Below are 26816 nucleotides of genomic sequence, written 5' to 3'. Positions count from 1 at the left end.
TATTTGTCTGGGGAAAAAATAGCAAAAATAAAAAAAAATAAAAAATCACATTTTCTTAATTATTAAAAATACCTTCAAAGAAAAGATGTTAAAATTATATATAATATTTAGAGAGGTATTAGGAAGCTTATGCAGATATTTGACAGCCCATTTAATTGCATAATAGTTCTAGAATTACAAGTTATTTTAATCTTTTTTACCTCATCATCAGATAGTAAATGCCCAAATGTGTGAAGTGTTTATTAATATCACTGTGCCAAACAAAGTAAGCATGCATGTCTGTGTAACTTGTAGTTCAGTGGAATTCTTACTAAGTCTTTCACATTTTAATGGAATTCTAAACATTTGTAATAAAAATTAGAATTAAAAAGTTTATATTAAAAAGTATATTAAAATAGAATTTTATCAGTGTAGTAGGTGAATTTTGTTTAAAATCAGATATATTTCACCGTAGCTTGTTTGGTTCAGTGGAGAGAGTGTTGGTCTGCTGATAGGAGTATTTCAGGTTAGGAACAATATAAAAAGCTTTTGCTCTCTACATCATTATCTTTTGGCACATGATAAAAAAAAAAAAAAGTAGATGTTGATAGATGCTGAATCTGTGACCTGTTTAGACTGAGGTATTGGTTGCAGTAATGTTGGCATGTGCTGTCAATATTGAAGATATTTTGGGAAGTACAGGCACTTGATCAACAAATAATTTTAAATAAAAGAATGGCTTTGTTGCCCTGAACACAGTCGTAGGAGGCAGTGAGAATTCACATTATTGCCTGCTTTGTAACTGGAAAATTTATTATAGTTTCTAGTGTGCATGAACTTTTATTACTTTTTACTTTAAAATTTCAAAATATTCCTTCTCTTTAAAAATTTTTCTTCCTTTTTATCCATTTTCCCCTTTCATTCAGCATAGTTTTAGAGTTTTTGTATAATTAACTTTAAGATTAACTTACTACATGAAAAATATCATTGTACCTAATACTTAAGTTTTTTGTTTTTTTTTAATTAGCTATTCTACCTAAAAAATACTTTTGTCCTCGTTTGTCTAGACACCTCAGAGAATTTAGTTAACAACATGGATGTATCTGTATCTGAAACAAGGATGGTCACTTATGAAAATAAGTAAAAGTAAGGTTAGAAAAAATAGTAGAAAATCTTGTAAAAATAGGATTATTGACTTTTGAATTATGTAGAATACTATTTCTAAAGGAATAAATGCATATTTTTTTAACTGAAATTTTCTAGGTTAAAAATTTAACATGTGTATTAGTTATATAGCTGTGTAACAAATTTCTCCTGAGCATAGTGGCTTATAACTTTATACACTTTTCACAGTTTCAATGGGTCAGATATATAGGTACAACTTAGCTGGGTATTCTGGCTCTGAGTCTTGCACAAGTCTTTCACAAGTATGCAATTAAGATGTCAGCTGGTATTTCAATTACTGTGGAACATAATCAAATTTAATCATGTGTATACATAGGAACCCCTCATACATGAGAGAATCAGAAGCCCCTATACACGAAAGATTCAGAGACAGAAAGGGAAAGTGAGGTACATGTGACACTTTAAACTAAAGAAGGGTTAAAGCACCTTGGGGTTTCAGAGGGCAATTGCAGAGCGATAAGAATAGATAGATATTCAGTAATTAGTAGTTTGCACTGCCTCTATGTAAACATATTTTATTTCTGACAATCTCTTATTATGGGCAAGGCTTCTAATTCAGAATCTTCTAGGTAATTAGGAAGGTGGGTGCAGAACTTTATCTTGAGTTAAGTTGTCTTTTTTTAAAAAAATATATTTTATTGATTTTTAACAGAGAGAAAGGGAGAGAGATAGAGCTAGAAATGTCAATAAGAGAGAAACATCGATCATCTGCCTCTTGCACATCCCCTACCAGGGATGTGCCCGCAACCAAGGTACATGCCCTTGACCGGAATTGAACCTGGGACCTTTTAGTCCGCAGACTCCGCAGACCGATGCTCTACCACTGAGCCAAACCGGCTTCAGTGAGTTAAGTTGTCTTTATCTCGAGTTAAGTCTCTGTTGTCTTTAGCTCAGAATAATTCATATACCACAGAGGCATATCTTGGGGTGACTCGTTCTAAACCTCTACATCCTCCATATGACTGGGTATCCCTGGAGTTAACTGTCAGACTTTCAGTTGTCTGCACTGAATCTCCAGCAATTCCTCAATTATAGTTCAGATTTTCCTACCCCAGCACTAGGTAGCAGTTAGCCCTGTGTTCTCCCCTTTCTAATGGATCCAAGATGGGTTTTTTACTTTTCAGTCAATTCAGCTTTTTCCTGTTAGAATGAAGTGGCAACTTCGTAGCTCTTTACATGCAGAACCAGAAACCTGAAGTGTCTGCCATAAGATTTTTGTTTTGTTTTTTGTTCCCCCCCCTTCTCTCCCGTTCTTTCAACTAGGAAGCTTTATTTAGGCTCATGGCTTTAATTATCATGTTTGTATATGTTCAGTCCTGACTTTTGTCCTAAATTTCATTTTCACATTTTGTCTTCTAGGATCTCCTACTCTGTCCTAAATTCTGAAAATCTACATTGCCATCTTTTCCTGTTTTCCTGTCTAGAAAGTCTCATGCTGAACCAGTCACTCACCTGCTTACTTAAAAACCTGTTTCCTGTCTCTTCTTAACTATCTTGGTATTTTTATTGATGGTATCACTATTTTACTTACAACTCAGGCTCATTGCTTCCTGTCTCCCTCTCTGAGTTGTTGAGCTTTATTCTTGTGATTTGACTTCTAAATGGTCTTCCCAAATTGCTATTCTTTTCTTCTTTAAAACCCATTTTGACCATTATTAACTAAAACATTTCAGAACGTAGTGTTTTGTTATTCTCTTTCCCTCCTCCAAACTTACGTACATTGTATCTTCATAGTCCAGTGGTCTCAATCTTCCGGGTGCATCATAATCACCTGGAGGATTTTTGAAAACACAGATGAGTAGGCCCACCTAGAGTTTCTTATTCAGTAGTCTAGGGAGAGACCAAAGAATGTGCCTTTCTAATTGATGGAGCTCATATAACCACTGGGGACTCATCGTCTACATTTGTGCCCATAAACTCTAAATTCTCTCCTCTTGCTTCAGGCTCACTGTGCTCCTTGCAGAAGTGAATTCTTCGACTGTGTACTCGATCTTATCTCCTCTTACCACTTTAGGACAGTGAAGTAGCATTTTTTTTTCTTCTCTTCAGCAACCATGTTTTCGATTTCTACCGGACCTTTGCTATCTGACGCAAAACTGCCATTGTTTTTCTACCTTATAAACGCAACAAATAAAAACTTCTCCGAATCTGCTTTTCCCTTTGGTTATTTCCCAGTTTCTTTACCCTTTCCTTGCAACAAGATCCTTGAAAGGATCTGTGTACTATTTCTTTCATCTCATTCTTTCTTGAACTCACTTAAGCTTTTGCCTCTGTTACTCCACCAAAACTGTTCTTACTCTGCTCAGCAGAGATGATCATGTTGTAACATAGTGGTCAGTTGTCAGTCTTCATATCACTTACCAGCCTCTTGATATAGTTTAACATGCAACCCTTTTTAACATACTTTTTTCACTTGGCTTCTAGGAAACCACAGTTTCCTTTTACTGTGTCAGTTATTTCTTTTCAATTTCTTTGCTGATTTGTTCTTCATCTCCCTGGCCTAATATTGGAGTGCTCCTGAATTCAGTTTTTATACCTATTTGCCTACTTACCCCTTGGTGATCTTATATCTAATTTCAAAGCTTTTAAATACCCTCCATTTATTGGAGTCCTAAGCTCTGGATTAATATATCAATTGCATCAATATCTCCTTTTGGATATCTAAGGGTAATATGTCCTGATTTTCTGCTTGACCCAATTTATTTTTCTCTGTTATCTTCATTTCTGACAATGGAGTTACTGTTTAAACAGCTGCATCACAACACTCCTTAAAGTGGGCCAAAAAATTGACACTATCTTTGATATTTTGTGATCTTATTCACCATTGTTGATTATTGCCAAGATTCATTAATCTATTAGAGATTGCAAATGCAAATATTTTAATTCTGTTCTTTTTTCTTATTAGTTGGAATACTTCTTTAAAGAGAAATTTTAATATAGCAATTATTTGGTTTTCTATTTATACAGGAAAGACAGGATAAAAGGATGATTCTTTCCCTTTATTTATAGCTTTTCAAAAATAATTAGGTAGTCCCTGGCTGGATGGCTCAGTTGGTTGGAGCATCATCCCTTGCACCAAAAGGTTGCAGGTTTGATTCCTGGTCAGGGCACATACCTAGGTTGCCAGTTCAATTCCCAATCAAGATGTGTAATGGGAAACAACTAATCAGTGTTTTTTCCCCTCCCTCCCTCCCTCTCTCCCTCCCTCCCTCCCTCCCTCCCTCCCTCCCTCCCTCCCTCCCTCCCTCCTCTTCCTCCCTCCCCATCCACTTCTCTCTCTCTCTCTCAGAAAATACTGCTAATAGTAATTAGGTAGTTCCCAAGGATTCTCCAAAGGAGATAGAAAGTGTGTGTGTGTGTGTGTGTGTGTGTGTGTGTGTGTGTGTGTGGTTGTGAGAATATGGGTATGTGTATAATATTATGAATTCATGGATTTCATTTAAATATTATGATTTATTTTGTTATGGTTTAAATTGTCTTGTATTTGTCCAGCAGAAACTGGACATTTTAGCTTGCCTTAGTAGATAGTTTCTGGCTTTCTGCTGTGATAAGATGTTCCAGGCTCAGCTTGTACATTTCTGGCTCCAGAATTTCTCTTTTTTCAACCATTTCCTTGAGAAGCCTTGATTTGTTTTATTGGAGGAAAAAAATACCTGACAGACCACAATCAAGGTACTAGCCTCTTCTGTAGATAAACCTAGGGAATATTTTTTTATGTTTTTTGATGATATATACTTTGAATTCAGCCTGATACTTATGATATAAATTTAATACTACAAGGTTTTTATTTAACTTCATTGATTTTACCCCTGTGTCTTCTTGCAGTCACACGGGAAGTCTTGGTATTTAACAACGCCAGCATAATTACTCATTAGATTTATCCCACAGTGTACACACAACAGTCTCAGGATACATATTACTACCATTAACTTTACTCATGTGGTTACTGAAAACAGTTGAACCCTTTTTAAAAAATAAGTTTTGTTGTTTTTGTTGTTCCTAGAGTTAAAGTCAGTGGAGATAGTTCCTAACTGCATGATTGCATTTCTAACTAGATAATACAGTTAGATTCCTTTGTTTAATTTAACTTGTAACTTTTAGTGATTACATTTAAAATTTATTTTATTTTATAATTATAAAAATATTTATATGGTTTCACTTCTGTCTATGAAACAAAGTTATTATATATGCAAAAAGTATACCTTTTGTTTCTGTCTCCTATATCTTATTTCCTCTGTCTCCTTTTTTTTAAAAAAATATATTTTATTGATTTTTTACAGAGAGGAAGGGAGAGGTATAGAGAGTTAGAAACATCGATGAGAGAGAATCATCGACCAGCTGCCTCTTGCACACCTCCTGCTGGGGATGTGCCCGCAACCAAGGTACATGCCCTTGACCGGAATTGAACCTCGGTCTGCAGGCCGATTCTCTATCCACTGAGCCAAACCGGTTTCGGCTCCTCTATCTCTTTAAAGCTAGCCTTCTCCACCCCCCTAGTTTTTTAAAATACATTTTTATTGATTTCAGAGAGAAAGAAAGAAGGACTTTTGTTAACTCTATCCATATGTATGCCTATGTGTACTGATCTATACATAAAGCTCATCATAGATCTTTAACACATTAAGTGCCAAGCCTATTTTATCTTCCTTTCTGGAAAGTATAGTGTCAGTCACCGGTGATTGAATGGTGCTTAACATGTTAAATAGTGCATAGAGAGTATTTCAGTAAAAAATGCATGTACTCTGGGGCAAGGGATATTTGGGAACTCTACTTTTTTTTGCTAAACTTTGCTCTGAATCTAAAACTGTTCTAAAAAATAAAATCTTAAAAATCATGTGCTATTTTAGTACTAAGATACTGGGATTCATAGCACATTTACTAAGTTGCAGTGATGTCAATTAGATCTGTGCCAGAGCTATATATAAAATGATTGCGTTTGTATATGATGTCATTTATTAGAAATTGCACATGCAAAAATCATCATCGATTTTCTTCTTAAAGAAAAACAAGTAAGTGTACTCAATAGAATGAATATACCAGGAATAGAATTATGTATGTGTACGATTAGGTAAACCATGCAATAAATACAGATATCTGACTATGTTTCAAATATATATACAGGTAGCGTTGAAGATCATTGTGATATTAGTTATTTCAATAAGCAATGATTGGATAATTAAGGTTTAGAGAAAAATAAAATTAGATTCTAACCTTTTATCTTATGTAAAAGGCAAACCAGATTGATTAAAAATTTTAATAAAAGTGAAACTACACAAAAAATACAGGTGAAAACTTACTAGAACTGCTGATAAGAACCTGTCAATTTACTTAATGTAGTTGAACTACTCATTCCTTTCAGTTATCCATAGGTACCCATGGTCCAAAAATATTAAATTTAAGATATGCAAGGCTGAAAGTATGTCAAATGGAAAGAACTGCTCAATTTATAGCTCTGATTTTTATCTCCAGATCTTCTCTTCTCAGAAAGATCTTTTACTGTTTGCTGCTGCAATTGCCAGGCTTGCGTGTGTGTGTGTGTGTGTATACTTATGTGCACTCTTCTTTTTCCTTTTATTTCACTGTGAAAATTTGCCCTTCCATGAGTTCCCACACAGAAGAAAAAAAACAGATTTTAGTAAAAGAATATATGGACATAATCATAAGATGTTGGGTAATCTTGTTTATCAAGTCAATTTATTAATTAGCTTTTGTGATTCCTTATATTTATAATTCCCTATTTGTCTCTTGCTTTTGTTTTTCTATATCAAAAGCCATCTTTGCTCATTACCAGCCATTAAATGAGTCTGGAACACTAGGTACGAGACCTAATTGATGGGGACCAGCAAGCTATAGGAGTTTTGATATTTGAGACAGTAATATCAAACTGTCATTTCTCATCAATAATGTCTCTTTCCCTGATTTTAGTTGCAGTGTATTAAAGTACAAAATCACAGGCAACCACAACCCAAAAATATTAAATGGAGAATTTGACAAATGATTCATAAGTTTTAAATTGTGCACTGTTAGTAAAATCTCTCGCTGTCCCACTCCATCCCAGGACATGAATCGTCCTGTTCTCTAACATACCCGTTCTGAATAGACCTGCCCATTGCCTTTCAGTAGCCATTTTGGTTAATAGATCAGTTATTAGAGAGAGAGAGAGAAAGAAAGAGAGAGAGAGAGAGAGAGAGAGAGAGAGAGAGAGACCAAATTTACATAACTTTTATTGCAATATATTAAAATAGTTTTATTTTATTATTTGCTGTTGTTAATTTCTTACTATGCCTAATTTATAGATTAAACTTTATCCGGATACTATATGTATGTATAGTATCCTGGTGCCATTTCTTTCTCTTTCTGTCCTCATCTTTGTCCTCTTTTATTACCTTTTCTTCCTGCATATTGGCTTCCTCTGTGGCCCTTATTCAGGGCTCAGTACTGTTGTGGTTCCAGGCATCCACTATGGGTCTTGGAATGTGTACCTTGTGGAAATATACTGCTGTATATTTATGATGACTTTTTATTGTTGTTGCAAGTAATAGAACACCTGAATTAAAAATAGCTTAAATAATAGCAGCTTAAATAAAATAGCTTAAATAATAGCAGCTTGAAATTGTATCCATAAGTCTGGGACTAAATGCCTTCAAGGTTAATTCAGAGACTCAGTAATGTGTAGGGCTCTGTGTTAGTTTTTCTTCCATTTTGTTGATTTTCTAATTATGGCTGGAAAAGGCGGCAGTAGCTCCAAGCATTGTATATCCTCCCATGTTGACATGAAAAGTGAGGAAGGAGATTAGAAAGTGTTGTTCTTTGTTTTTCTATCTCTCGTTGCTTCATCAGAGAGAAAACAAAACATGTTCTCACATGTAAATTAAGTTTATAATAGATATTTCATTAAAGAAATACAAATGGTGAATAAACACATAAGAGGATTTTAATCTCAATAAGACTAGAAATGCCAGATATAGTTTTTTTTGTTAGTCTTAGGAATTATCAAACCCTTCTTGCATTAGAAGTTAAGAGAGAGTACGTTAAAATAATGCTCAGTCATTTCAAGAAATGATATAGATTATACAAGTCAAGGCAAAAGTTTAATTCAACCTGTTTGATAGAACCATTTTGGATTGAAGAGAGAAACGAGGGCAATTCATGCTTTATAAGCATGTTATCACCTTTGAAATCTGCATTTCTACAGAACAACCAGGTTAGGATGGTGGTGAAGAACTTGAACTTTGGAATTCTTTAGAATTTACTTCCAGTTTAGGTCTATTAAATAGCTGTATACAATACAAAATCTCCTTTAACTTAGCTTTTTCATCTTTCCAAGTGAGATAAGAGTAGTATCCTTCTTGTTATGCATCATTTCCTCTGAGACATTATACTGAGCAATTTAATATTGTTCTTAAGACAGGAAGACCCTGCAAAGTTTACAAGGAACCCATCTGCTTTAACTGACTCACATATCAGACCTTGGACACTGTTGTTTTGATGGCAGGTCACCTTTGGAAAAGTCCCTGCTTGCAATGTCAGTGAAAAAGCTGAGTTTTTTCTATTTATGAATTACGCATTTTGTTTTAGAATATCTGAAATGGCACTTTTAAGAATGTTGGGTCATCTTATCTTTATAAATGTCAGATGTTTCCCAAATGTTCATTAAGCCTACCAATATAGTCAGGGTAAAACTCATTTATTCAGACTTTAAACTTCAATAGCAATAACAAAATCAATATATAAAAACCAACCAAAATAGTTTGGTTTAATGTAATTTTATTGTCTAACACTTCTATGCATTATACATTTTTAAATTAATCTTCTTAATCATATGAAATAGACAGTTTTATTTTTCTCATTGTACAGAGGAGAAATAGGAGGCAAAAGAGGATTTAACTAATGGTTAGATTTTGAATATAGTGTGTCAGACTGCAGAGTTTGAGTGCCTAACTGGGATAATAAATCATTTCTCTTCGGTATGGAGGTGTTAAAATTGTGTATTTAAAAATAAAAGGGAGACAGATCTATCATTGTCATGTCCTGGAACTCAGGGCAGGAATTGTGTAGCCCAGGCATCCTGAGGGACTGAAACTGGAAGGTCATCAAGAATCAAGGCAATTCCTGGTGCCATTTCTTTCTCGTTCTGTCCTCATCTTTGTCCTCTTTTATTACCTTCTCTTCCTACATTTTGGCTTCTCTTTGGTTCTTATCAAACCTGGTCATCTTGACTGTCCATAAAATGCCACCTTCAATATCAGGATCATTACCACCTCAGAAACCCAGAGCCATGGCCAAGTAACCCTTTACCACCTTAAAAACCAGAGCCATGGCCAAGTGACCCTTTTCATGGTTTGAATTATAGTGTCCTGTGAGAGAGAATGGCTCTGGATTGCCCTCTTTTGGGTCAAGTGTTTGTCCTTTGATCAGATGCTATGGCTGTGGGTGATCGAGTGAGGAAGGGGTGAGTGAATGCTTTCAGGGATTTACACTAATCCCCCAAATATGTGTGTATAGCAGGTTCTCGAGTCATGTCATTTCATTCAACCTCAGTTTGTCAAAATGTTGATGAGATGCCATAGGAACCTACCTCTTGTTTATATAAATTAGCCTGTGGTAAAATTGGTTTCATTATACATCATTTTGTTTAAAGTCTCAGAACCTATTGATGATGTTAAGTAAGGACTTACTTTACTAACATATATCAGATAATATTAAAGCAGTGTCATAAAAATAATAGCACAAATACAAAGTACAAGCAAGGTAACAAAAAATAAAATGTAAACACAAAAATAAATTAACAAAAATTAGCACAAATATAAAATACAAAATAATAATAGGTACAAGAAACTGAAATTGGTTGATTATTTAAAAGCTACCTTTCTGGATTTGTGTATGTAATTTATGTAATAGTATATTTATATAATAGTACTAGAATAATTTATTTCAAAGAATTATCTGTGTGAATATTTTTTTAAAAAAATATTCAATAGTCATTTATTGAGCACTCTTTTATTTGTATTGTCAATTCAGGTTTTCCTATAGTAGGTTTGCATAATGGATATACTTCTCAAGAATCTAGATTATTTGTTGTACATTATTTGAAGATTTATTTCATAGAATTTAAGGGCCTGTTTTCCGATTTCATAATTCATATTTCAATGAATAAGAAGTATTTGTAATTTGTCATGCATTTTCAGTTATTGGTGACTGTCCTTAAATTTTTTCTAGTAGCCTGACTCATTTCTAAAATTTGCAGTTTTCTAGGGAGTTTTTGAAAAGTCTGCTTAGAATGGTCTGCTCTTCTGTAGGATTTTGGGAAGGTTTAATGGAAGCTGATGATTTCTAGTGTATTAGGTTCAGTGAAACATTTTCCAATTTAGTTTCAATGTAAAGTAATTTTAATTATACTATTTCAAATCATATTTTATGATCAACATTGAAGATACATACAACAGATATACTTTTATGTGGTTTGTTATGAATTGCATTATTTTGGGCTTATATTTTAAAACAGAGATATCCAGAGTGGGCAAAAGTAGGTTTAGTTGTGAGTACATAAAACACAGGACTTTATTTTTTTATCATTATTAATTATTGTATTATTTTCCATATGAACAACTATAAAACTATTTTTCACCATATTTAAAAATATTAATTTTAAATGGTAATTCCAATAAAAATATAATTTTGTGTGTTTTTTAGTTTTCACCCAACTTCCTTAGGAGATAGGTAGTTCTTTTACATCAAATGAGCTTTAGGTGCTATCATACATTAAAAAAATTTTTTTTTCATTCTTTTATTAAGTGTACTAGATGCCTAATGCACAAAAATTCATGCAGAATAGGCCTTCTTTACCCTGGCTGCCGGCACAGCCTTTGCTCTGACCCGTAGCCACCTTTCTGCCTTCCCACGCTGCCCAGAAGCCCAGAGTAGCTGGGGCAGTGCGAAATGCCTACACTGTCACCATGGCAACAATGCAAACAGTTGGCCCCCCACCACTGTGTGCTTGTGTATGCAAATTAACCTGCCATCTTTGCTGGGTTAATTTGCATTCTCACTCCTGATTGGCTGGTGGGCATCGCGAAGGTACATTCAATTTGCATCATTCACTTTTATTAGTGTAGATATTTTGGCAGATAGCTATACACTTACTCTGAGCTTCCTTAGAGTTTAAATTATTAGAATGCTGCATCTAGAAATTAGCTTTATTTTCTGAAATATGTTGATCCTGAAGCCACAAACTACTTCTGGGTTCTTTGTGTTCATGTGGTGAGAAGAATTTCCCATGACATTGTTGTTGTTTTAAATGAAACAGCTGCCATTTGTTTCAACTGACTGGACCATTTCCAAAGCAGGCTTCCTACTCTGTTCTATCAATTATAGTTTTTAATCTAGAATTTCCCTCTAACTCTTTGGCTCTGTTAAAGATAGGGGCAGTGTCTGAGTATCTCAGTGGAAGTAACTTGTTCAGGCATATGTTCTGGATTCCAAAGATATCAGTCAGGAAAAGCAGGCAGGGTAGGTGGGAAAAGAGAAATAGAAAATAGGAATAGAAATAGACAAAAAATAATTGAAGTAATGAGGCAGGACTGTTTAAAAATAATTTTTAAAGGGACATTTAGAAACAGTAAGGCATTATTTCAAACAACAGAATATGTAAGGGCTAGAATAGATCTTTTAGGTTAGTGCTTTCCAAATTATGTTGAAGGACCTGATTTTTTATTTTTAATTCATTATGCATAAGGCATGCAGGGTAGGTGCATTTACCACATCCTTAGGTCAGATGCTTCGAAAACATCGTCAGACGGCTATAAAGGCTCTAAATGGCTATTTCCTATTTCTGTCTATTCTACAGATTGGTATCAGTTTAACGACTGGCCACCTTGGAATAGTGCTGTTGATCCTAAAAAGCTTTCTTCATTTTTGCACCCACGGTATTTAAGCTCAGGAAAGTGAAATGATCTGCTCAATATTATACAGCTATTAAAATTGTCTTTTTTGTTTCAGTAGAGAACAACTCTACTCAAAAGCAAAAGTTGGTCTTTTGTTTAAAGGTGATGCCCATTGTCAGCATCCAAAAAGTGAGAAAAATATGCCCTTGGCGATTTTCACTTTCTGCATTGTGGATTTCTGAATTAATCTTTTGTATGGTTGTATATTTTTGGAACCAGAAGAAAATCCTACGTAATAAAGAACTAATATTGCAAATGGCCGTCATGTCCTCACGACCTTGCACTCTTGCGCCTTGGTGCCCAGGCTAGGGGACCCGAGGCCAGGCTGGGGGACCTGAGAGGTTGCACCCTCTTCCTCGGCACCAGGGCCAGGGGACCTGAGGCTGCGTCCCCCACCCTGGTGCCAGGAGCCCCGAGGTGTGCATCCTGCCCTGGCACCAGAGCTGGGAGACCTGAGGCTGCACCACCTGCCCCGAGGTCACGCCCCCCACCCTAGAGCCAGGAGATCTGAGGCTGCAGGGTGTGGTGGGGGTGGGGCCAGCTGGGTCTGAGTCTGGTGTGATTTGAGGCATGCAGGTGGGAGGGGGAGGATTTGACTCTGGATCCTGCAGCATCCCCAGACTCTGACAGGAGGGAGATTTTCATATTTATATTTACTAATTTCCTTTCATCTCTGACACTTCTATTATAGAGAAAGGGCAAATAGCAATATTAAAATATTGTCTCTAATTCCTTTTTTAAAAGTACAAATTTTATGCACCAGACCACTAGTAAATAAATAAAAAGACCAAGTAAAACAATACAAATCAGAAATGTTAAAGTATAAAAAGCTTAGTAATTGGGGGAAAAATACTATTAATTTGATGTAATTTGATTGGTGAGTTTATATGGGAAAAGAGTCCAGAGATAAGGCCTAAAAGATTGTCCGGGACAGAATTGGGAATGTATGTAAGCCATAAAAAGGAGTTTGCTTTTTATTTGGCAGACAATGGGGAACAATGAAAAATTTTTACATAAGAGTAATGTAAAATAGGTTGGTTTTCAGCAAAAAAAGTTTTTAGTGCTTTCTCTTTATTAAACTAATAGTGTAAGTAATAGTTTAAAAAGTAAGAGAATATAGAAGTTTGGTACGTAATTGAGATTAGTATTTAATGTGTTTTGAAATACTAAGTAGTTGGTAAAAATATATACCGTATTTTTCGGACCATAAGACACACTTTTTTCCCCCCAGAAGTGGGGGGAAAAAGTCCCTGCATCTTATGGTCCAAATATAGCCTACACATATACTTTAAAAAAAAGTTTTTTTACTTGCCCGGCTCTGTGTGGTCTCTGTGTGCTTGCCCAGCTCTAAAATGGTTCTAAATGCTGCTGTTTACAGGGTTGATTACATGTGTTTATGACTGTGATGTTGGGTTTTAATGCACATAAAATATTTTAGGACACTATTTGTTTCAGAATCTTTTTTTCTTCATTTCCCTTCTCTAAAAACTGGTGCGTCTTATGGTCCGGAGCGTCTTATGGTCCGAAAAATACGGTAATATTGAGGCAGGATATTATGGTGTTGAGCACAACCAAATTGCTTGGGTTAGAATCTAATCTTTGCTTTTTATTATTTTATTCAACCTTGGACAAAATACTTAACCTCTTTGAGACTTGGTTTTCTCATCTATAAATTGAACACACATAATAGATCTGTCATGAAGTTAAATAACTGTGTGTATATGTATTATGATAGGTATATAGACATATTAAATAATGTATAATAGTTTCTGACTAATAAAGAACTTTAAATAAGCACTTTTACTGCTACTGCTGTTGTCATGATTAGTAATAGAAGGCATTTCATTAAATAAATTATATAAACATGTATGAATATTGTGAATATAAAATACCAAAAAATGTACCAGTTATTATCTAATAATCACTACCCACTGGGTTTTAGGCTCCTCCCCCCTTCCATTATAGAGAATAAAATAGTGAGTTTAAGTATAATTAACTTAGTGTTTTCTCTTTTATAGTTTATCAGAGAAGATATGAAATATAAAGATGCTACTAAAAAACACAGCCATCTACACAGAGAAGATAAACACATAACTGTTGAGGATTTATGGAAACGATGGAAAACATCAGAAGGTAAGACTGTTTTTAGTGATCTAGATCCCTTACCTGCTCTTCTGCCCTGATTAGGCATTGTTAACTCCTAATTGCATATAATCTTAAAAAAAACAAAACAAAAACAATGTAACTTTTCTGTGAGGATATTTCTCTGAGGATACTTAAATTTTAGTAAATAATTATTTTTTAAGCAAACATGGATCCCAAAGTTATTTTTAGTTATGGAGAACAGTTTCTGAAGTCTTTAGAGGGCATGAAACTTACACATTTTTCCCCTTAAATATACCCTTAATGGAGTGTGCTAATATTTGCATGCTAACATTGTGTAATTTATATTTTATTTCTTTTTCTACTCGTAAATCCTCAAGCTTATTCATGGACAGTAATTATTTAGGGCAGGAAAAGTATATGACCTAAAACCTCAGTTTGATCCCTAATATTAGAAAGCTACTAAAATATTTTTAAAAGTCCATTAAGCTTTAAAAATTTTTTTTGAGTAACAGTCAATCAAAATGTCTAATGTTTCTGTTCTTTTACCAAAGTCACATAATTATGTTGTAGCATATATTTTTCTCTGCAAGTTTGATAGTGATGTGATATTAAAAGGAATCTGGGACAGATTATGAAGGAAGAATATAGAAAAGTAATAAAATTTGCTATACTGTCATTGGTAACGTTTAGTAATGGGCAAAATACAGAAAGTTACTCCACCAATGCTCAATATTTTTATTAATGTAAGTGGTTTATATATATAATTTATATGCTAAACATATATAAATTACATATAATTTATATGCTAAATCATATAATAAAGAGGTAATATGCAAATTGACCCTCACAAGATGGCTGACGATGATCAGGCTGGCAGGGAGGTTAGTGAGGGATGACAAAACGACTGAACAAACAGGCTGTGTGGGGCAACCAGGCGGGCAGGGAGGTTAGTGAGGGATAGCCAAATGACTGACCAGTAGGCTGCATGGATGACCAGGCCGGCATGGGGGGACGTTGGGGGTGATTAGGCTGGCAGGGGGGCAGTTTGAGGGTAATCAGGCTGGCATGCAAAGGAAGTGAGGGGCGATCAGGCAGGCAGGCAGGTGAGCAATTAGGAGCCAGGAGTTCAAGATTATGAGAGGGATGTCTGACTGCTGGTTTAGGCCCGATCCCAGGGTCTATACCAGCAGTTGGACATCCCCCAAGGGATCCTGGATTGGAGAGGGTGCAGGCTGGGCTGAGGGGACCACCTCTCCCCCATACAAGAATTTTGTGCACCAAGCCTTGTGTGTGTGTGTGTGTGTGTGTGTGTGTGTGTGTATGTATTTCACTTTTTAAAAGAGGCATGTTTTGCAATATACTGGGAAGAAGAAAAATAACGTAAAAAACACCACCAGCTTAAATAAATAATAGGTAGACTTCAGAAAACTTTCTATTTCCCCTCCCCATAAAACTTTTAAGTAATATGAACTTGAGTTAGAATAGGAATAAATGAATATACATTTTATAGGGGAAAGTGCTAAATGGTATGAAACTCAGTAAGACAATTAACAGGAAATATAGTAATATAAGGAATTGACATTCATTATTGCGAACTAGTATATTTTAAGTATTAGATAAGTGTTAAGTTGAATGGAGTACACTTGGCCATTGGAAGAAGGAAAAAGTATTTGGCCATTTCTCATCACTTGCTTTGCTACCACCTGGTTCAGCCCCCATCTCTTGCCTGAGTAAGTGCAGTAGCCCCTTAATGGTCTCCCTACATATACTTGTGTTCTGCTACAGTCTGTTATTCATTTAGCAGAGTAACCTATTGGAAATATAAGTCAGATCTGTTCAATACCCTTCAGTGACTCAGAGTAAAAGCCAAAATCTTTACAAAGACCTTCTAAGGCTCGACATGATCTGCTCTCCACTCCCACCCTGTTTCCTCTCTTCCTTCTCTGACCTGTCCATCTTACTCACTCACTGACCTTTATCCTATCAGACTCCTTGCTATTCTACAACTGCAGGAATGCAGACACCCTCATGGCTAACTCCATTTCCACTTTCATTTAAGTCTATCAGGGCTATTCTCTCTTGAGGCCCACCCTGACCACTCTATTTAGCTATCTTGATTCCTGTTGCTCAGCTTCACACTTTCCTTTTCTCATATTGTGTATCACCTTCTAATATATTACATAATTAACTTACTCATTATGTTTGCCTCCTTTCTCTCTCTCTCCTGTCCCCAAGAATATAAGCCGGGGGGCGGGGGGGAGGGGGTGTGTGAGTCTTTGTTTATTTTGTTTACCAGCGTGTCCCAAATCCAAGGGAACTGTGTTGTTAAACCCGATTTTGGTTTCCTGCCCTGATGAGTTTGGTGAGATCTTTTGTGATCTATGAGAATGTTTGTTATTTTTTCTCTTTTAATCTTAAGGACATTTCAAGTTGAAAAGCTTCTTATTTTTCCTAGGTTTTTACCTTAATTTCCACCCTTAAGATTTCACTATTATGATGAGAAGATTTTCCTCTAAGTCTCCAAAGACTTGTCCTAACTTATCTATTCTTGCTTCCTTTTCTCTGAAGCCCATCTTTTACATAACATTTTTAGGGGATTAGGGCGTGGGAGGAGTTGTCCCAGGGCTCCTATTACAACAGTTTCATGGAAGAGAAGAGAGAGGAGTCAGTCGAGTGAAGTAAACCTCCACAGAAGCTTTAGTGACCTAATTCATATTCTCAACCCATGTCAGACTCTTTTTTCATATTAAAGGGGTCACCTAAAGGCGGGGCATTGTTGCTAGATCACTCACTGTTTTCAATCATAGCCTGACAAGCCCCAGTTTTCCTGGAGTATGTCAGGAATAGGGCATGCCGAATGTGTAGAGTTCTGATTTTACTTGGTATATTTTGTTTCTTTATAAAGAGTTCTTTTGGGAAACAAACAAAAAATTATTCCTGTGAAAAGTTTTGGAAACTGCTGATATAGAAATTAGAATGTACCTGTAGCAATAATATTCAATTCAAGGTTAATTAGTTCTATATGAATACAAATATACATGTGTGCACACACACATATGCCTACACCACACAATAATACATAATTATACTTTGCACATCATTGCTGTAACTCTAAAGATTAAAGCAGTGCCTAGTCTTTATTTAACATTTAGTAAACGTTTGATGAATAGATGAATGTATAACACTGAACATTAGATAGTCAGTAGTTAGGTTCATCAAATATTCAGTGTATAAAACATCATTTCAGTTCAGGCATTTTTGCCAAAATGAAATGTATGCACCCCTGAAAAACACATATCTTACAAAATTATGAACTTAAAAATTACTGAGTTTATGGGAAATAATGGGGTTGAATCATACTCAAAACCTATGCAACTTTGTAACCAGAGCACTAACACTAAGAATAAAAATACTGGCACAGGTATAAAGATTTGTTAAATTTCTAATCAATAAATATTATAGTAGGTATTGGACTTTATTTTAAAAAATAAGTAAAGATAACTTAATGGGAGGGAGTTTTAGGTAGAGTTGCCATTACTAAATTATGAAGACAAGGGAAAAATGCCGGAAGATGAGAACTGAGCAACAAAGATTTCTAAGACAGAGGCTGAGGCCAAATTGAGCTTAAGGGAATAGGGGAGTGTAAGGGGATGTTAAGTTCATGGTTTGCTGTGTTGGCATTCTGTAAACTTTGGATCCTTTTGATGCTACTTGGCAGTGTAAAATGGTAATATGTGAGGAACAGTCACATTGAAGTGATGTGACATATATTATATTGACATGATCCCTATTTACCAGTTACACATAAGCTAATTCATGTTACAGAAGCACCAGTAGAATAGGTATATCTATTGTGTTGTAAGCCGGCATGGAGCCCGGTTATTAAAAAAATGAGTTAAAGTCTCCGGGATATTAGCAGTAAATAGCTAAGTAGGAAAGAAAAAGCACACAAATAATTACAGTATATGTGATATGTACAATAATAGAAACAAGTGTAGGATATAGAGATAGGTCACTGAAAGGAGTAATTACCTCTCTGAAAATGGTGTTTGGAATAGGCTGTGAGGGCTGACCAGGAGTTCTGAAAGGAGATAAAGAGGTAGACCACAAATGGTAGCCTTCAGTACCTGAAAGTTTACTAGAAATGGAAATGGAGGTGGCAGGCTATAGAAAGTATGTGTGCTTTCATTCTTCAAACTAACTGCTGGCCCTTCTCTTTATGAACATTAAGACATTGGGCATATTATAAAATTCACTTATAAAATACAATTCTTGTGTGATATGAATGACTAATGCAGTAAAAGTGCCTGACAATACCTGGTAGGCAGTAAATGTTCATTTATCTTTATAGTAAAGCTGAATAACTGAAATGTTCAGCTGTATATAAAGTTTTGTAAGATTTTGATTCAGTCCCATAATACTTATTAATAAAATGAACAGGTCTATTAAGCTAAATACTTGCCATTGTAGTATGTAATTTCTGGAGGGTGAAATGTACCTAAGATCTTTATGGAATGTTGTCAACTGATGAAAATTAAAATATGTTGCATAGAAATTGATCCTAATTTCACATAGAAAAATTTCTATGTGACTAGAGTGCACTTTTTGGGGGGTCAGTTTCTATAGAGAATGCTTGGTCAGTTTGTACATGATAATAGTCCAGTGCTAATAAAAGCCTTTTAAAAATGAGCATTAGAATTTAGACAAATTTTTATAAACTGGATATGTTGTTAGAATTGCTAAATACAATTAAATAGTAGCCAGTTACCTAATGAAAGAAAGTGTAGATCGAAAATTATTAGTTATGTATAAGATTTAAGGATCATGATGGATAAAAACCTGGTTAAGTAATGTACTGTTTTTAAAAAGGTAGCTCATTGGGTTAAATATTATAACATGTGTCAACCATGAGGTAATCTTTCCATACTATTCAGCATGGGTCTTTCCTTACCTAAGGTCATTGTGTAACTTGGGGCTTTACAAATTGAATAGGTATTTTGAAATTCTACGGAAGTTTTAATTTTTTAAATTAGAAATTTAAAGGAACTGAAATTGTCTGAGAGAAGAGAGAGGTAGACACTTAATACTGACTGTTGTCAAGCCCAGCCAGACAGAAATGACTAAGTGTTTTCTTCTGTTTATGAAAACAAAATGTAAATGTTACACAAAAGGAAATATAAAGGAAAAAAATTCCTGACCATGTATGTTAAGTCTCTATAAGGAGGATTTATAAACATTTTATTTATCTACTTGATGCCCAGTGCATGAATTTGTGTACCAGTGGGGTCCCTAGGCCTGGCCTGTGGGATCGGACTAAAACAAGCTCTCCAACATCCCCCGAGTGGTCCTGGATTGGGAGAGGACACAGGCCAGGCCTAGAAAGCCCCCAGTGCACGATCAGGGGTGGGGAGGAACATGGGAGGTTGGTTGGTTGAGGACGGACCGTGGGGGGTTCCAGGGTGTGTCTTGCCCATCTTGCTCAATCTCGATTGGCTGGACCTCAGCAGCAAGCTAACCTACTGGTCAGAACGTTTGCCCTCTGGTGGTCAGTGCACATCATAGCGACTGGTCAGCTGGTTGACTGGCTGCCTCAGTGGACGTCATTGCAAGCAGTTGAGTGGTCTTAGCATATCATTAGCATATTACGCTTTAATTGGTTGAACAGGCGACTGGTTGACCGGAGGACACTTAGCATATTAGGTTTTTATAATATAGGGTATCCTTAATATTTATAAGGATTTTCTCTTAGGAGTGAAAGTGTAAATAGGTCTTTAAATGTTCATAAAATGTACCAGCTTTTTCAGATGTATCCTATTGGTTACAATGAGACTGGAATAAAAACAAAGGCAAAAGGGTGAGTAAATATTGTTTAGCATTATCAGAAGAGAAACTAAAAATGTAGACCTTGCAGATAATAAGGTCACATTATCTTTGTGATAACAACAATATATATGTATATTTCTGTTGATTTCAGAGAGGAAGGGAGAGAGAGATAGAAACATTAATGAGAAAACTATTGATTGGCTGCCCCCTGTTCCCCCTCCTTCTTCCAACTAGGGCCTGAGCCCACAACCCAGGCACATGCCCAATACTGGAATTGAACCTGGGGTCCTTCAGTCCGCAGGTCGACACACCATCCACTGAGCAAAACAAGCTAGGGTCTAACAACACAATATTTATATGTATATTTACAATATGTGTGGCACTCATTGTGGTAAGATTCAAGGAAGTATTAGGTCTAGTAATAATTAATGTCATTTTCTAATACTTTTTTAAATCGAATTTATTTGAACAATACAACAAAATTTAATCAACAGTATAGTTGCCGTTGTTTTCTACTACTTGTGCCCAACGCTCAGGAAGCATTTTAATCCCTCTGTTGTAAAATTCTTGTGATTTTGATGTGAAAAATTCGGTCAATGCATTTTTGAGGCATTCTTCATTATTAAATTTTTTCCAAGAAGAAAGTTTTGCAAAGAACGAAACAAATGGTAATCGGAAGGGGCAATATCAGGAGAATATGCAGGTTGAGGTTGAACTTCCCATTCCAACTGGCGCAGTTTTTCAGCAGTGATTCTTGCAGTATGTGGTCGTGCGTTATCGTGGTGAAGAATTACGCCCTTCCGATTAATCAGTGCGGGTTCTTTTTCTCTTAAAGCTTGGGCTAACCTTTCCAATTGGGCACTATACACTGCACTTGTAATGGTTTGGTTAGATGGTAAAAGTTCATAATGAAGAATTCCTTTAAAATTCCACCAAACACACAACATCACTTTTTTTGCATGCAAGTCAGGTTTTGGCGTGGGCTGCGGAGCCTCATTTTTGTCCAACCATTGAGGCCGCCTTTTCAAATTAACATACAGCACCCATTGTTCATCTCCGGTAACAATTTGCTCTAAAAACGGCAAACGGTTTTGACGAGAGAGGAGCAAACTGCAAATTGTGACTCTTTGATTACGGTTGTTGTCGGTCAACTCATGAGGAACCCATTTTCCAAACTTTTGGACTTTGCCAAGTGCACGCAATTGATTGGAAATTGTTTTTTGTGAACAATTTAAAGTTGTCGCAAGCTCTTGTTGGGTAATTTGAGGATTTTGCACCAAAAGAGCTTGAAGAGCTTCTTGATCCAAATTGGACACACGGCCTCGACCACTCTTGTCATCTAACAAAAAATTTCCCTCGTGAAATTTCTCAAACCAACGCTGGCATTTTCTGGTGCTAACTGCATCTTGACCAAGAGCACTACAGATGGTTTTTGCAGCCTCACTTGCTTTTCTTCCTAATTGGAACTCGTAAAGCATGCAGTGCCGAATTTGCTCTTCATCCGCCATCTTCTTAGCCCTAGTTTTGCAACAAAAACCAAACCAAACACAAACTTTTTCAAGCAAAACTTGTTAATTGCACTTCACATGTTCTGTAGATACCACGTGTTTGAAGGTTATGTCAATACAAGTCAATGCCAAGCAAGATTTTAAACAAATGTTAAAAAACGACATTAATTATTACTAGACCCGATATAAGATAATACCTTTCTCATCAAGGTGATTTTATTATTGTTAGTATCACAGGTGAAATGTTAAGTAACCACACAAGAAGGTTTGATTAAATACTAGGTAAGTGGTACTATTATAATCAGAGTTAGTATAAGTGAGATAAGAATAAATAAATGTTTTATATTTTTGCCTTTTGCCATTAATATGTCATGTTTAACTTCTAGGTGTCTTAGTTTCATCATCTGTTAAAGGGGATAAAAGTCATCTATCACATCAAATTGTTGAGGATGAAATGAATTTGTGCATGTAAAGGGCTTAGAATAGTGCCCAGCACACAGCAAGTACTCAATGGCTATCTCTTGTTACTCTTGTTCTTGTAAAACAAAATGCGAACAATTTGGGAATATTGGAGACTGACGTTACTGAAAGAGGCTTCTGAGTTGAGGAATAGTAGAAAATAGGGTCAGTCAGAGAGCGAGACCAGACTAGTGAGCCTTGACGCGTCAGCCTGTTGAGTTGCTCCAAAGTGGCTTTAAGATTTCATTCATATACCAAAGCTACCAATTGATAGCGGTTACTGCATTAAGGAAGCTTGATCTGTGTCTGATCTCAGTAGCAAAGAAGGCTATGTACTGTAGGAATTGTTGGTTAGCAGTATTTATTGTGTGTGTGAAAGGGGATGGATGGTGGTGCCAGGCTTGCTGCTCAAGGTGCCTCTTTAACAGTTGGCTGCCAAACACCAAACACTTTTTATTTTTCACCCTTTTTCATAAAAGTAAAAAATTTTCTTATTTCTTTTGGTTATGATGAGCAGATACTGTTCTAGATCTTTACAAAAGCAAAGAGGTGTAATGTGAACTTTTGAAAAACTTGTGATACCTGTGGGTTTAACATGGTCCCCACCCCCCAAAGGAGTAGTGTAAATGTTATTTGATTGGTGTGCAGATTACTTGATCAGTTTGCAAAACACTGTTCTCTATTGATCAGAATTCATTTCTGTGTTTTATATAAAGTATGTCCTTGATTTATTTATAGTTAAACAGCTTTGTTTTTGTTATAACATTATCCAAATGAGTTTAGAGCACACTTAAGTTTCTAATCTTTCTTAATCTTTGTCCTATGTTAGCATTTCTATCACTTTTCCCCTCATTTGAGAACTGTTCATTTAGGGCTGACTCATTTTTGTTTTTGTTACAGTAGTTGTCTTCTTTTCTATTTCTCCTTGATTGCTGACACTCTCTTTTACTTCAGAACACTTGACTCTCGGAAATATAGGGTCATTGTATATTACTGATTTGCTAGGATTAATTGTGCTCCGACCAGGAATCGAACCCACCGGGAATAGAACCAGCTACTTCTCTGTTCATGGGATAACACTCAACCAACTGAGCCACACTGGCCAGGGCTAATTCAGCCAGTGTTTTGTTCAAAAAGTACTACCACTATGTATAAGAGATGGTAATTGTGATTACATCTTACTACATCTTTCCGTTTAATGTCCGCATTTTTCTTCATGGATAATAATATTTGTTTGTGGATTGAAAATATATTTGATTAAAAGGAATTTAAGCTAATACAGGCAAAAAAAAAAAAAACCCAAACCCTTATTGACAGAATAATTCTTTGTTACTAGGTGGCACTGACTTATGGGCATGTCACTAACCATTTCTAAATCCTTCATAGAACTTATTCCTTATGAAGAATTCAAATCAATCCTTTTAAAACAATGTCTGGAACTTTTTGGAAAAGATGGAGGTGGGCTCACAAAAGGGGAAATGGGAGGATGAATAATTAGAGAGCAAGGCTCAAGAAATTCCCTGCCTTTTAAACGTACTTAATGTATTTGTTCGGCTTCTGAATTATATTGTAAGAATATAGAATTCTAACATCATTATTTTCCATGTTTTGACCAGTATCAAATATTTTGTGGCAGAATTTTAATGATAGTGCTACAGCTCTACTACCATGAATAATAATAGGTTTCTGTGTACTAGCTGCATACCCACTGATCCAGAGCCCGTGACCTTAGCAAAGGTAAGCACATCCCAGATTGCAGTGTGAGATAGTTGAAGATTGATCTGCTTTGGTAATTGTCTAAATTTCTCTTATCTGTTTTTAATGAGCATGCTCAATTGCATGAATCTAGCCGTGACATTAGACTGCATTCTCTTTTAGATGTATAATTGGAAGCTTCTGAAAAAGGAAGGTTGAGTTTTTAAGTTAGTAGATATATGTTTTAGGACCGTGTCTTGATTTTTTGAGTGATTTTCAGGAATGCCAAAAAAAATAATTACTCCAGTTTTTAATGGTACCTATACTATGCTAATACTGAAGGCTGAATTTATCACAGAACTAAATGCTTAATAAATTCCTGTGCATAACTGATTGTTCAACATGCTTTGTTGGGTGGCTTGAAATTACAGGATAAAATGTCGTCGTCGTCGTCGTCGTCGTCGTCTTCTTCTTCTTCTTCTTCTTCTTCTTCTTCTTCTTCTTCTTTTAACTACAGAGCTTTATTTTAAAGTTTAAGTTGTTTTAGTAAGATTTGTTTTAGTGGCAAAAGATAGAGTCAGTTTACCTCAAATAATGGGAAATTTATTGTAAGTGTACTCTATCATCAATTATTTGATGAATTACAAGTGGCAAAGGACAGACTCACTTCCTCCATTTATTTGTTAAGTCATCAAAACTTTAGTTTTTCCTGTGAGGTAGGCATTGTTCTGAATTTTGGAGATAAAACTTTGAGCAAAATAGATATCTTGCCCTCATGGAGTTAACACTCTTTTAGAAAGACAGTGAACAGTTTGTGTGCAGGTAGATATATACACTCACATGACTGCTGGAACAGATAAGTGATATGTTAAAAGTAAGCAGGCTAACACATAGTCAGTGACCAGGTAGGGTGAAGTCTAGTTAAGAAAGAACTCCCCAAAGAAATGCTATTTGGTTATAGATCTCAGTGATGAGAGTGAGCCAAGAAAATGTCTGGGTGAAGTATATTCCAGGGTTAGGGATCAGGTAGGCTAACATTCTTAAGTTCAGCATGACCTCCAAGTATTTGGGGGACTGTAAGAAAGCCAATATAGCTTGAAGGTTATAAGGGATTGGAGCAGGGTGCGGCGGGGAGGGGAGGGGAGGTGGCAGGAGACAAATGGATCAGTGATATGTACAGAGGCAGGGCTACATCTCATAGGATCGCTCAAGGATTGTTAAAGAGTTTGAGATTTATTTTAAGTATAATGTAAGTATGTTGCAACTCTAGCTCTATTTAAGAGTTTTGAGCAACATTGTGCTGTGATTTATCTTTGGAAAATATTATTTTAGATACTGTATGGATATTAGGCTCTTAAGGAAGAGGGGCAAGAATGTAGTTGGAAGCCTGTCCAGGTGAGAGGGAAAGGTAGCAGAGAGGTCTGATTTATGATATAGTTTGAAGGAATAACTGATAGGATTTGCTGTTAGGTTGGATTCAGGGAGTTGATAGGTGTGTGGGATAAGAATAAGGATGGTTCCTAGGTGTTATGCACCTGTAGCATTAAAATGTCTTGGAAATGGAAGTAATGAGATTAAAAAAAAAAGTCTGAACAGGCTCAATGTGTGTGTGTGTGTGTGTGTGTGTGTGTGTGTGTGTGTGAATAATGAAAAAAAGATTGAAAAATACTGCAATCATGATGCAAACACGTGAAGAACTTAGTGCTGAAAGGTCAAGAAGCAGAGGGGAAGTCAGAAAAGAAGGAAGAATAAATGAATAGTTATAGATATGAGGGGAACCAGTTAGGTATGTAGGGTCCTAACAGCATATGAAGGACACATTTTAAGAAAGAGGGTATAGTCATTGTCAACAGCTCAAGAAATTCACATGAGATGCAGAGACCTCACCATAGGATTAGCAAAGTACAAGTTAAGTTTGTTTGCTGAAGCAGTTGCACTAGTGGTGGAAGTGAAAGTCTGGTTGAGGTGGATTGAAGAGGAAGTGAAAACAGTAAATATTGTTGACTTTCAAAAGATGGAGAAGAGAAACAGAGCTGTGATACCTAAAGACAAATTTGATGTGGAGGAAGTTTTTATTTTTTGAAAGATGGAAGATTTTACAACTTGTTTATATATTAATGGAATGGCCCAGTTGAGAAAATCAAACTCTCTTAATTGAAATACTATCCTTATTTAATGGGATGGTATAGCTATGTAGTCAGCGGTTGAATCTATTCTGGTTATCTGTTTCTCTCTCTGTTTCTTTCTGAACTTTGATTTTATTTTTTTCTATTGCATTTCCTAGAGACTAGCACTGTGGCTGCTGGAAGTTTTAGGCTTATGTTTTTCCAACATCATGCGAAAGAGAAATAGGGAGTCTTCCCTGCCTGCTCTAGTTAGAAAAAAAATCAGGAAGTAACTGGCATAGGTTATGTGATTATACCGAGACCTATCACTGTGACCCCAGAATGGAGTCCTATGATTACTTCATCTTTTGCCGCCTCTCACTGGCGATCATGAGCTTTGTCTTAGATGAGAGAGAGGAGAAGGAGTACCTAGCAGACAAACAGCCATAACAGATTGATGAGCATGAAAAAGGAGAATTTGAGGGTAGTAGCTAGAAGAAAAGCTTCAAAGGCTATTCTGCATCCAGAGGTGGGTTTGTGGGGTCTGGTAGCATCGTCACATGATATAAAACATAGCTATTCCTTCAGAAAAATCTGATATGTTGTTGACACTTGAGTGAAAAACTTCTGGACGAAAAATGGATTTTCTCATGGACTTTTTTTTTGTCCCACTCTGAATTTTATGTTAATTGAATACATCATTTTATAAATATAGATGTCTTATTAAATCCCAAATTAATATATTACAGAAATAAGTTAATATAACTCCCAACACTGGAAACTATATCAGTAAATTTTGTGCCACCTCACCTCTTTTTCAAAATCTTCCTGGCTAGTATGTATGGATTTTCACTACTGCACGGCATATTTAATTTGACAAAGTGAAAACCTGATTGCATTCACCTAGGATCACTAAACATGTCTATACTATGTGAGAGGAGCATAAGTATTTTAAAAAGTATCCCAGGAGGAGCAGAAAATGAAATTTGAGGTGTTAAAAACTAGGCACTGTC

At 35.8% G+C, this 26816-nt stretch overlaps 1 protein-coding gene across 5 annotated transcripts in view; it reads left to right on the top strand.

Moving 5' to 3' along the window:
- STIM2 (stromal interaction molecule 2) overlaps positions 1–26816 on the top strand; it is a 133648-nt gene that overhangs the window by 63562 nt on the left and 43270 nt on the right. For 4 of the 5 annotated variants that reach the window (XM_036418920.2, XM_036418931.2, XM_036418950.2 and 1 more), the window contains exon 3: positions 14126–14240. In XM_036418920.2, the coding sequence (XP_036274813.1) occupies positions 14126–14240 (115 nt within the window). Of the gene's footprint in view, positions 1–12197; positions 12237–14125; positions 14241–26816 lie in introns of those variants that run through there. The other variant, XM_045573534.1, reaches the window with a different exon arrangement.

This window comes from Pipistrellus kuhlii, unplaced genomic scaffold (genome assembly GCF_014108245.1).
Source record: "Pipistrellus kuhlii isolate mPipKuh1 unplaced genomic scaffold, mPipKuh1.p scaffold_m20_p_1, whole genome shotgun sequence".
NCBI classification, from domain to species: domain Eukaryota; kingdom Metazoa; phylum Chordata; class Mammalia; order Chiroptera; family Vespertilionidae; genus Pipistrellus; species Pipistrellus kuhlii.
The sequence above is the reverse complement of the archived record's forward strand: the minus strand, read 5'-3'. Positions and strand labels throughout refer to the sequence as shown.